The sequence below is a fragment of the Podarcis pityusensis genome (assembly GCF_964106645.2).
Source record: "Podarcis pityusensis genome assembly, chromosome: 1".
In the NCBI taxonomy this organism is placed as follows: domain Eukaryota; kingdom Metazoa; phylum Chordata; class Lepidosauria; order Squamata; family Lacertidae; genus Podarcis; species Podarcis pityusensis.
The window spans coordinates 65,687,520-65,700,838 of record NC_138028.1 but is presented as its reverse complement, the minus strand read 5'-3'; the positions used below and the strand labels follow the sequence as shown (position 1 = coordinate 65,700,838).

The 13,319-nt window shown below is 39.1% G+C and overlaps 1 protein-coding gene across 31 annotated transcripts in view; it reads left to right on the top strand.

Moving 5' to 3' along the window:
- Positions 1–13,319, top strand: part of CCDC73 (coiled-coil domain containing 73) — a 63,689-nt gene that overhangs the window by 49,032 nt on the left and 1,338 nt on the right. For 29 of the 31 annotated variants that reach the window (XM_080982696.1, XM_080982710.1, XM_080982685.1 and 26 more), the window contains 5 exons: positions 232–330; positions 3,642–3,752; positions 6,013–6,217; positions 8,194–9,648; positions 12,021–12,154. In XM_080982696.1, coding sequence (XP_080838822.1) covers positions 232–330; positions 3,642–3,752; positions 6,013–6,217; positions 8,194–9,648; positions 12,021–12,154 — 2,004 coding nt within the window. The remainder of the gene's footprint in view (positions 1–231; positions 331–3,641; positions 3,753–6,012; positions 6,218–8,193; positions 9,649–12,020; positions 12,155–13,319) is intronic. The other 2 variants (XM_080982714.1, XM_080982711.1) reach the window with 1 other exon arrangement.

The window sequence follows — 13,319 nt, the reverse complement described above, 5'->3', positions numbered from 1 at the left end:
TCATACCCCTCTGACCTTCAAGCCAATATGCCATTATATTCTCCCAGTCTTTTACCTTTGACATTTAGGATAAGGAGGCCTCTGGTTATGATTGAACCATCTTCCTACACAAGTATAACAATAGCAACATTTAAATAAAGAATTTACAAATATATATGCATATCCTGTTGTGCTCAGCTTTACAGAATAATCCTGTCATTTAAAAGAGAATGCATTTCTTTTATTAAAAAGGAAATGATTGCGTCTCTACAACATATGCAGCAACTGCTCTGCAGACAAACTGAAGCTAATGCCAGAATGTCATTGAATGAACTAGAAGAAGCATGTCAGGTCAGATATTTCTTGATTAGAAACTTGATAGCAATCTGCTAAATAATTTTATAAAAATTCTTGTTGTTGTTGTTGTTGTTGTTACCCACCCCCTTCACCCTAAGATCCCAGGACAGGTTACATTTTATAATAAAACATTAAAAACAAATTACAAGATTTAAAATACTTTAGAAAGTATTTTAAACTTGTTAAAAAGATTGTCATATGCTCTTTAGAATTTAAAACTGTCACCCTATCAGGCTGAACCCTGAGCTCTATCCTGTGGCTTTCCATAGAGCTGGATGAGGCAACATGATAATTATAGTAAATTTCAATTTTAGTAATTTCGGATATGCACTATTCTTCCATGCATATTTCTCCAAAGCACAGTTTTACGATCATGAAGGGGGTCCTTTCCCCACTGCTATTGACCAGGTGTGCTTATACTCTGCTGAATGCAATGGAATCTGCCTGGCTATTTCTGACAAAATGGGGGCCTCACATATTTCATATACTAGATCTCCTAGTGTGCAACATAGTATAACCAGGCTTTTTGTTGAGTCAGCATGTATGCCAGGGGTCTGAAAATGAGTATGTTGCTATTTAGACAGCACCTATTTAGACAAGGTTACCATGTCAGCAGTTTATAAACTTATGAATGGGAGAAAGCAAAAGATAAAGGCAGTTCTCACAGTACTAGAATGCAGGGTCAAATCAGTGAGTTAAAAGACAGCTAGTTAAGTGCAACAGATTGAGGACGTTTTTCAACAGAAGACATAGTAGGATTGCATCTAGTGTAAATGCTGCATGAATGGAAAGAGCTTCCATTCATGGAAGGAAAGTTGCACTCATGGAAGGATCCCATCTATATGTAGAACTTTCTCTTCTGTTCCTGGAGGATGCAACCTCTAGTTAACAGTGGATGCAACCTCTAGTTAACAAGGTGTGATGATGGCCATGGCTGCTATATTGGCTTAAAAAACCCCCAATTAGACAAATTAATGGAGGATAGGTCTACAAACAACTGTTAGACAGTTGAAAGGAATGAAATCTCCATGTTTGGAGGCAACATACGTCTGTTTACCAGATGCTTGAAACAAACAGGGATGGCCCTCCATTATGCTCTGCTAGTATGCTTCCAGAAGCCTTTGCCTGACCATAGCGGAGAAAGAATGATGGCTCTTTAGTCTAATACAGCAGCACACTTTGCACATCTTTTCTGGAAGATTTGCAATTTGTTCTTATGCTGGTAGACAAAAGAATCTTCCTATAATATAACCTGCTTAGAGTAGTTCTATCAGCAATTTAACTAGTAGTGCATTCAGCAAAACTGCATAATGATGGTATCAGGAACCAGTATCAGACAATACTCTGCTACCTACGGTATGTGTGTGTTGGTGGTGGGAATCATGCCTCCCACTCATTGCATCAGTTCCCTTTCTGAGGCCAGAGGACATCCACATGCGAGTATAATACTTTAATGAAGCATACACATTAAATGCAATGTATGTAGGCTTGGATAGCATAGTTTATATGTTTTAGATAAAATCTAGTAATTGACCATGTGATCTGGGCCTGTGTATTTATGCCCTGTTGAAAATATATAGCTGTGCAAGGACGCCTTGCAGCCATGTCGGTGGAAGAGCCGTATTGTGTTTGCAGGGACGGAAGGAGTACAGGCGTTGACCATTCTAGGTGTGTCCAATTGATGCATCATTGCTGACACATAGATCTTTTTGGATTCGTAAAAGAGCGGAATGGGTTTATGCATGCAGGCCCAGGAACGGAAATTGGTTCAAACAGGGCCAAAGAGTTTTAGAATCCTGTGTAACAAACCTTGACCTCTGGTTGCATTGATTTTTAAAATGATTTTACATTTCACTTTTTTATAAAATCTGTGAAAGATTTTTTTAAAAAAATCTCTCAAGCAGTAAATGGAACCATTGTTGTTGTTTAGTCGTTTAGTTGTGTCCGACTCTTTGTGACCCCATGGACCAGAGCACACCAGGCAGGGATAATTGCATGGAAAGGATACGTCAGGTCTCTTTTCTCCCTCAAGCATTCTATATGTTTTGATTTTTTAAAAAGAAAGCAACAACAGCAAAATTCAAAACTGTCTGTGCAGTATCCCGACCACAATTAGCGAAGGCATCTATCAATCTAGATGGACTCCACTAGCCATGCTGGCTGGAGCTGTTGAGTCCAGCACCATCTAGAGGGCCCCACATTCTAGGTAAATCTTACACTTTTTTCTTTCATTCTCCAAATAATCACCGTAGTGTGCATAGCCAACAGTGTTTCAGAAATGTTCAGTGTCGTATAAGTTCAGAAGTACTGTCTGTAGAAAAAGGCAATGCAGCAAATAATTAATTTTGAAAGAGAGCTTTTATGGACTCTTCCCAACCCCAGAAATGGTTTTAAAGAATCACAGAAACCATGCATAGTCACCATTTATCTAAATGCACTAACACTGTTTACATTGGCAAATTTGATCACATCATCTTATATTAGGTAGTGGATACACTGGGTTGTATCCCTTTTATTCATTTTTCAAAAATGTGAAGAGGGCAAAATTGTATAGTACCTGAGAGATGTATGAGAATTTTTACTACTGATTTATGCAAGATTACTTTAATTTATCAATGTGACAGCAAAGCTGACAATGAGTTAATCCAGAAATGTTAAGACAAGTATGGCAGTTTAAAATCCTTCTTAGTGTACTGCCTTGCACACTGCTGGTGCTACGTAAATGTGAAGTAGCAGTAGAAATAGCATACCAGTATTCTTTTAACACAGGTTTAATTTCATTGAACCAACTTAAAAATGAAATAGGAAAATCAAACAAGAAAAACTACAGACTAGAATTTTTGCAATGGTGTTTCACAGTCCTTAAGTTAATCTGAACTCTATATTATATGGAATGTTAAAAAAATTCAGGTTTGATTATTGTAATAAAAATATGTTCTAGGATGTGCTGTAGTGTTTATCTTCGCAAACAAAGGTTTAGAATGTGCTACATTTCATATTTCTTAGCTCTGCACTTTATATTACTTTTTCAGCACATTAAAACTTATGCAGTGAAACTGAATAATGGCAAGTATTTTTATACCCTTTTATAGCCATTTCTTTTTCATAACCTCCCCCTGTTTCCTGTTAGCTAAACTATAAGCACCTTTCTGTTAATTTATGAAAATTATTGTTGTGATAGCACATTATCACTGATCTGTATGGCACTTTCAGCATGTTAGAAGAAAAGGTCCAAGCAACATAAAACACATCAAAATTCATTAATGTGGTATTGATTATTTTTTGGATAATTAATTTTATTGCAGACCCTTGAAAGAGATAATGAGCTGCAAAGGGAGAAGGCAAAAGAAAATGAAGAAAAGTTCTTTAATCTTCAGAATGAATATGAGAAAACACAAGCAACTTGGAAAAATGAAGTAGGGTCCCCCCCTCCCATTTAAATACTACTGAATTAACAAGGTTACCAGGAAGTAAGAAAAACATTCAAAATAATTCCAAAAGTTCAAGAAGCTATTATTAACTAAAACAAGAAAAGGCATATTTTAGAAATCTATCTAGTTCATACATTGGAGATATTAGAATAATTGTTTGAGAGCTTTTAGGTATCTCAGTACGAGATACGTTTTCCTCAACTATGACAGCACCTCAGTGAATTGAAAGATTTATCCATAGTTACTTCTTGTATACTTTTAAATTTCTAATCCAGAGGAAGTATCAAAACTAATTTCTATACATTTCTACTATAAGGAAAAAATACCGCTTTGAGTGGAGGATGCCAATATTGGTGAGGTTGTTACTGAAGATTTCAGCCTTGCTGTCCTTTTCAGTATGGCCTGGCCTCTTGATTCTAGACATATCCATGTAGCCCAGGAAAATGTACAAAACGTAAAAGGAATGCCATCAGTCAAGGACCTTCTCTTTCTTAAACTCAGGGATTCCATTTTAAGAATTTTAGTTCATTTTTTTCTTAGCAGTGTTCCTTTGTGTGTGGAAACACTGTGCTGGAGTACTTGCTCCCCCCAGTCTCACCTTTAATACAGATTCTGGAGCCCCTGAAGTTCAGAGCTGAGTGTAAATACAGTATAGACAAATATACTGTAAGGGATGGTAATCCAGAGGCCTTTACAAAGGACAGCCTCCCTGACGGATGGTTCCATTTCCACCCATTGAATGGTCATCTTGCGCCTTCCATATTAATTGCTTAATGTTGAAAGAACTGCATTTGGAATACTGTTTACAATTGTTGTCACCTCCCCTCAAGAAGGGTACTGCACAGTTGAAGGTCCAGAAAAGGGCACCTTAATAATAATAATAATAATAATAATAATAATAATAATAATTTATTATTTATACCCCGCCCATCTGGCTGAGTTTCCCCAGCCACTCTAGGCGGCTCCCAATCAAGTGTTAAAAACAGTACAGCGTTACCTTAAGTGATCAAGGGGAAGGGAGCAAAACTCCTATGAGTAAAGATTGTAGAATTTGGGACTATTTGGTTTAGAGAAAAGGTAAGCGAGAGGCGACATGATAAAAGTTTATAAAATTACGCATGGCATGGAGAGAATGGATAAAGTAAAGGTTTTATTCCTCCCTCATAACACTAGAAATTGTGGACAGCCAATGTAGCAGAATGCTGGAAGAATCATGACAGAGAAAAGAAAATATTCCTTCAGAGAGCATAGAAAAGGAAATTGATCCCACAGGATGCAGGGATGGCACCCAATTTGGATGGCTTTAAAAGAGGATTGTGTGGGACACGGGTGGCGCTGTGGGTTAAACCACAGAGCCTAGGACTTGCTGATCAGAAGGTTGGCAGCTCGAATCCCCATGACGGGGTGAGCTCCCGTTGCTCGGTCCCAGCTCCTGTCAACCTAGCAGTTCGAAAGCACCTCAAAGTGCAAGTAGATAAGGTACCGCTCCGGCGGGAAGGTAAACGGCGTTTCTGTGCGCTGCTCTGGTTCGCCAGAAGCAGCTTAGTCATGCTGGCCACATGACCCAGAAGCTGTCTGCGGACAAACGCCGGCTCCTTCGGCTAATAAAGCGAGATGAGCGCCGCAACCCCAGAGTCGGTCATGACTGGACCTAATGGTCAGGGGTCCCTTTACCTGTACCTTAAAAGAGGATTAGAAAAATTCATGGAGGCTATGTTCTATCTCTGAATACTAGGCGCTGGGAATCATAGGTGGGCAGAGTGCTGCTGGGCTGATATCCTGTTTGCAGGCTTCACACAGACATCTGGTTGAGCACAGTGAGAACAGGATGGTGGACTGGATGGGCCATTGGCCATTGATTCAACAGGCTTATCTTATATTCTTTTAAGGAGGGGTACCAACAGTTGCTGAAGAGGGGAGCAAATTTCATAGAGGTGTAAATGTATGTGAAATACAGTGGTACCTTGGGTTACAGACGCTTCAGGTTACAGACGCTTCAGGTTACAGACTCTGCTAACCCAGAAATAGTACCTTGGGTTAAGAACTTTGCTTCAGGATGAGAACAGAAATCGCATGGCGGCAGCGGGAGGCCCCATTAGCTAAAGTGGTACCTCAGGTTAAGAACAGTTTCAGGTTAAGAACGGACCTCCAGAACGAATTAAGTTCTTAACCCGAGGTACCACTGTACCCATTTTCCCATTTCAGCTCAATAGTAATAGAAACATGTGCTCTTTTTTAATTGCAGGTTGCCGAGACAGGTTATGAAAATCAAATGCATACAAGCCAAACAGGAAACAAATATACACAAAAATCAAAAGAAGTTACTAATAATCTTGAACAAAGAGACATTGGATTAAAAACTACTCGGTCTTTGAATTTGGATGAAATAAAAGCAAAACAAAGCAATACTGATATAAACACAGGGGAAGAGGAATCAATTAGTGTTGAAGGTACGTGTGTGTGTGTGTGTGTGTGTGTGTGTGTGTAATTATTTAAAAAAAACAGTCCAGAAGATGTTGATCTAAACTAGGTGTGCTAAAGAAAAACTAAAATAAAATAATTATTTTTTAGCTATGGTAACTAAAATACATAGGCTAAAATGTATTCTCAGAATCTCACATTACTGAAATACATATTCATTGCCAAATGCTCATATTAAAATTGCAGCCTAATACCCTCACCCTGATATCCATGAGAGCATTAGCACCCCCACACCATCCAACAAATAATTGTGGGTGGGGAATAGGATGTCTGCACTGCTTTGCTTACTTCAGCAGGACAGAACAAAGCCAGGCTGATAAAACTATGAGATGCCAAGTAAGGGCAATGAGATTATGGATTTCAAGGGTATGGAATGAGTGAAAAGCAGGGCTAGGAATGCATCTTGCAGTAAAACAAACAGGGCTGCTGGTGTTCTAGACAAACTTCTGGGCCTTAGTGATAAATTTAAAACTGACCACTTCTGATTGGCATCCATCTGAGAGTTCTTAAAGAACTGAAATGTGTTATTGTTTATCTTCTAATAAAACATGTAACTTGCCACTAAAATCACCTTCCATAGATCCGATGACTAGTAAGTAGTCAATGTGACACCAGCTTCTAAAAAGAGATGAAGAGGGGATCCAGGCTATTACAGGCTGGCTATTTTAACATCTGTTCCAGGACAACTGGTGGAACGATTATTAAAGATAGAATTATCAAGAATATAGAAGAACAAATCTTGCTGAAGCTGAACAAGAATAGCTTTTGCAAGGATCACTCACTAATATAATCATAGAATTGTAGAGTTGGAAGGGACCCTGAGAATCATCTAGTCCAAACCTCTGCAGTGCAGGAATATGCAGCTGACCTATACAGGGATCAAACCTGTAACCTTGGTGTTTTCAGCACCACACTCTAACCAACTGAGCTATCTTTTAGATTTCTTTCAGAGTGAAAACAGGCAGTCTTTACTTATATTTTCAAAAAGCTTTTGATAAGTTCCCTCACCAAAGAATCCTGAATAAGCTTAGCAGTCATAGAATTAGAGGTGAGGTCCCTTTGCAGATCAGTAACTGGTTAAGGAATAGGAATTAGGAGTAAATGAACAGTTCTCCCAATGGAGTCTTCCTGGGATCAGTATTGGGACTTTTGCTGTTTACGTTTTTCATAAATGAGAAAGAGTTACGGGTGAGCACTGAAGTAACCAAATTTGTTCATGATATCAAATAGTTCAGTGTGGTCAAAAAGGGATGGCAAGGAGCTGCAAAAGGATGTCTCAGACTGGGTTAATGGGCAGTAAAATAGAAAATGTGATTCAATGTAAGTGTGAAATGATGCACATTCTGGGGAAAAAATCCTAATATTTGCATATATACTAATGGGGTCTGAATTTGATGCAACTGACCAGGAATGAGACCTTGTGGTTCTAGTGGACTGATGAAGATGTCAAATCAGTGTGTGGCTGCTTTGAAAAACGGATTGAAAATATAAGTGCCAATATCATAATGCCATTATACGAACCTATGGTGCAGCCACACTTGGAATACTGGTCACTTCAGCACAAAATGGATATTGCAGAGCTGGAAAAAGTACGAAAAGGACAACCAAGATGATCAAGGAGTTGGAATAACTCTTCTAATGGGGTCTTTTTTAATTTAGAAATTAAAGTTCTAACACTAGAACTCAGAGCCATCCAATAAAGCTGAACATTGGAAGATTTGGGACAGATAAAAGATAGTACTTCTTCACAAAGTGCATAGTTAGGACTTGGCTCGCACAATATGTAGTGATTGATAGCCACCTACTTGGATGGCTTTAAAACAGGATTAGACAAATTCATGGAGGAACTAACTATGATTAAAGTGTCAATACATCCCTTATTTGAACTATATTTGAAAGCATTCATCCTTCCAATTTTCATCATTAAAATCTTTTCACCCAACAGATTTGGATTGTCTTGAGAATATTATGAATGAAGACAATGCAGTTTGCCATTTCAATAAAAATCGAAAGGAGGCTTCTCCAAGCAAAGTTATCTGCACAGCTCATTTCATTACTCCAGAACTAACTTGTGGGTCAGGTGTTGCTGGGTGTGGAGGAACAGCAGCCGAAGGAAAAGAAGACAGAAAGGAGTTTGATAAAATACAGACAAGGATAGAAGTAAACTCCTCAAACAGTTGCTGTTCATTGGTGGAAGAACCCAAGATGCTCTTAGAAAGCACTGCAGCTTTGGATTGTTCTACTCCAGATACTGATCATTGTACTAAACTCAATGAGCATCTAGAGAGAAATGTAAGGAATAAATTTATTTATGATATAAATGAAAATATTAACAATGCACCCCATGAGGGAGCTTCTTCCACAAATAAGGCACTCGCTGAAGAATCCAAAGTTCAGGATATTGCTACTAGTGAGGAAATTACAAATGGCCTGTCGAAGACTGAAACTAGTTCCATCTTGTCACAAAAGGTGGAGAATAATTACACAAACCTGCACAATGTGTGCTTTGATAGATATGATGACATTTGTAAAGAAACACCAAGTCAGAGCTCCAGTTCCACAATTTCCAATATTCTTTTATGTAAAGAGAGTAATACTAATCCTGAAGAAATACATAGTGATAATGCATGCGAAAACAACAAATGCTGTGAACAAAGTAGTACTTGCAGCACACAAGAGAAAGTTCCACCTTCACCTGCTTCCTCAAATGACAATTTAGGTGTAAATACTCTGATTACCACCGATGGGAACATGAATCAACTGCCTCTAATTATGAATTTTAATTTAAATGCTGAAAACCCATCTAAATATATAAATAACATACCAAGCAGACAATCTGATAAAGATGATTCCATACTGACAGAAGTCACAGAAAAGACACCTGAAAGTACAAACGAGTCTTTGTCTCTTCACCCTGAAAATGTATGTGAATCTCAGATTGAAGATTTGAAAGTTAATAAATTTGCAGAAGATGAACAAAAGGAATTGCATACACCCAAAACTACATGTGAACAATCCTTTGTGGTTTGTGAGAAACAGGGCATACAGATAAAAGAAAGGGAAGAGCCATCAAGTAGTCCGGACACAAGGGAAATGATTGTGAAAGGAAGCACAGAAGAATCATGTTCCTTATCCTTAAAGACAAGAGAAGATTTAGTAAACAGAAGTGGAGGGCCACCCTTTGACTCCGCAACTATGGATAAAAAAGCAGAAAAAACTTCAGCAGACTCAAATTTACCAAGGGTATGTGAAGGTGAAATTCAAACAGTTTGCAATTCAGCTTCCAAAAAGGTTCCATCTTTGAAAGAAAGGCTACTTTCACAAGAAGTTAAAAAACAAAGTTCATGGGAAGTAGAGCAGACTATGAATATGAATGCTGCCATAAGAGAAGATACGTTAGGTAAGAAATTAAGTGTTTTGTTTTGTTTTGTTTATTATAGTTCTATGCCGCTTTTCATTTGAATGAATCCCAAAGCAGCTTACAAAAAATAGTAACATCATCACAAATAAAGCATAAATTGTGTAGAATAAGTAACAAATAATCAGTGAAGGTTACACTGTTAACTCAACAACTAAAAAATAAGCTAAACATCAAAATTAAAGCAAAAGTTGCATTATATGATTAATATAGCATTTATAATCTATAAAACAAAATAAACTTTGACAAAATAGCCCAAAAATAAACTGAGCACTGTTATGTTCATACACATACTCTCTGCACCCCCTTAACTCAGAATCTTTCACTCTATTCAGCTCATTAAAATGCATGTACACATAAAGACCATGGCAGCAACTCTCTTCTGAAGGACTCTGGCTGGAAGTGGGGCAGCACAGATGAAACTACCCACCTGCTGGTGGCTGTCGCTCTCCCGACAGTTCTTCCTCTGGAAGCAGCTCCCTTATGAAGGCTCCTAGGGCTGAATGGTAGGGCTCCAGCTGTTTTTGGACTACAGTTCCTGTCATCCCTGACCACTGGTCCTGCTAGCTTGGGATGATGGGAGTTGTAGTCCAACAGTAGCTGGAGTCCCAAGCTTGGGAAACACTGCTTTAGAAGAGTAAAAAGGCTGAGAGTATGGGCCCCTTTACAGGCATAGGGCTTGGTGCAATTCTACCATCTGCACCCTTATACACCTAGCTATGTACCCTTGCTATATTTGAAGGTGTAAACATCAATTTTGATTGGCTACCGACCTTGTTTGGACATTTGGATGGCATATCAATTTGTATGTGTAAATTACCGTATTTTTCGCCCTATAGCACACACTTTTCCCCCTCCAAAAATGAAGGGGAAATATGTGTGCGTCCTATGGGGCGAATGCAGGCTTTCGCTGAAGCCTGGAGAGCGAGTGGCGTCGGTGCGCACCGACCCCTCTCGCTCTCCAGGCTTCAGGAAGCTATCCGCAAGCCTTGGGAGCCCGGCAGGAGTGCCCGACGGGCTCCCAAGGCTTGCGGGCAGCAGCCTGCAGCCCGAAGCACGGGGCGCACTCCGGAGCGCTCTTTGGGGCTCGGGTGGGAAATTTTTTTTTCTTTATCCCCCCCCCCCCAAATAAGTGTGCCCTATGGGTCGGTGCGCCCTATAGGGCGAAAAATACGGTAAAATGGATGAAGAAGAAGAAGAAGAGTTTGGATTTGATATCCCGCCTTTCACTCCCCTTCAGGAGTCTCAAAGCGGCTAACATTCTCCTTTCCCTTCCTCCCCCACAACACACACTCTGTGAGGTGAGTGGGGCTGAGAGACTTCAAAGAAGTGTGACTGGCCCAAGGTCACCCAGCAGCTGCATGTGGAGGAGCGGAGACGCAAACCCGGTTCCCCAAATTAGGAGACTACCGCTCTTAACCACTACACCACACTGGCTCTCAATGCAGTGGTGGTCACTGTATGGTTAATGCAAGCTGATCTGGTTCTCTTCTTTTCTTCTTTATAAATTTGCAAAAAAAGACCCAAATCAAAGAACAACCAAAAGTAAACAAGCTTAGAATATATTTGGCTCTTCAACAGCCTGCTATGAAAGTCGGGAAGCTGCATGTCCCAATTTTACAGATGCCAGGCCTCTGTTTGAAGGGATGCCCGGTCCATGTCCAGTTTAAAGTTAAAGAATGCTAATAAGCGAGCGCAGGGGGCCTGAAACAGCCCATCAACAGTCAGCACTTGGAGAGGAGATTGATCCACAATATCTGTTCATGGGTCACTCTTCTTGTGAATTGTACTGTTTCTTTACCTGCCCCAAATCTGAGATCACACACAACTAAAAACAAGCATAACCTAGTAACGATAATCCTTACAAGCCACACACATATACAGACTTCTTGACATGCCTTCTCCTTTCCTTATCTCTTTTCTGTGTTTGTTATTTTGAGTTATAGAGGAGGCAAGAAGGAATCTAAATAAGGCTAGAGAGGTCTCCTGTAGGCTTCCAGAGCTCCATCCATGAGTTGAGCAGAAGAGTTCTGTGGGTGTTTTCCCATGTGTTGTCTGAGTCCTACCCATTTGGTTTATGTTAATGGGTTCTTTAAGCAAAATGGCAGTAAACAATGCTTTTGCACAAGTAGCTTTTTGATTTCTAAAATGGTTTGATATTCCTTTTCCAAAAAATAAAATAAATAAATAATATTATAAATTAATTACGTATAATGTTGTGTCAAAACCTATTTTCTGTACTTTAATGTAATGGTGGGTTTTTTATGGATCAGAGATAAAATGGGGTTTAGCACTATATAATTAGTACCTAGAGAATAAGAGGCAGTTGTTACCATTTCCTCTTTGTCAATCAGTTTCTACCCACAGTAATGGAATTGCTGACACTTTGAATACCGGAAGTATCAATCCAGGCCCCAAGAGAAATCCCAGTGAAGAATGGAATGCAATAGTAAAGACTTTTTATGATCCCTCTTTTCCCACAGAACACGTAAGTCAATTAAAAATATTGCAGAGCAGACCTTGGTGAGCTAACTCCAGAGATATGTGTAGAACTGTATGCATCTGGATGCTTTAAGACCTTCTTGATCTCCAAAATAATATCAAGAGGGCAAATGTGGCAACATTTTTCACAATTAAAGTTGATGGAAAACAGCAGGAAAAAGTCACAGCATATAAATCAACTGGATCTTAGCCAGTCTGCTTGAATTGAAGACTATGTCTTAACAATAACTTACCAAGCAAAAATTCAAGCATATTATATTACTTTTGTTTACTTTTCAGCCATTGTTTCAGATACCAAGAATCTACAAGACTGAAGGCAGTACAATGTACTTCATAACATTTGCTTTAAAACTGTATTTGTTTGGAACACATGCATTCAATATTTTATTTTTGTAGTTTGTAGTTTCCTGTCACCCAATCTAAATCTGTTCTTAGAGATGAAAGTATACCTAACATTTTATTTCGTTCCTCAATCTCAGGGGTCAGCAAACTTTTTCAGTTTTTTCCACTGTCCCTCAGACCTTGGGGGGGGGGCTGGACTATGGTGGTTTTTTTTTAATTCCTATGCTCCACAAATAACCCAGAGATGCATTTTAAATAAAAGTACATATTCTACTCATGTAAAAACATGTTGATTCCCGGACCGTCTGCGGGTTGGATTTAGAAGGTGATTGGGCCAGATCCGGCCCCCCGGGCCTTAGTTTGCCTACCCATGCTCAATCTCTTATGTACTAACAATACTAAACACAACATGTTCAAATTAGTACTTGACATTAACAAAGTGGATCTTCACTTTTAGAAACTACAAAGTATTTACTATTTTAAACCCCAGACTACACTGAAAGAAAACAAAAGCAAATGTGCATATAGGTTGATCCTGCAAGTTAATCAGTTTTGTACGTGACCAATCCATCAACTACATCATGAAATAAAGTAAGTCATGCTAGAGCACTGTATGTGGCACAAATCTAGTAAGACAAAAAAAGGCAATTTGGCAAAAATACAGTATGCATGAGGAGTGCTCCACCCTATTAAAAACAGGCTTTGTGTAGTGCTGTCTGGGGCTTATTGAGAAGATCTCTCTTTTCCTGCCCTCCTGAGACCAATCTTTGGTTAGGGTCTCAAGCAATCAAATTGACTCATTCTTCCTT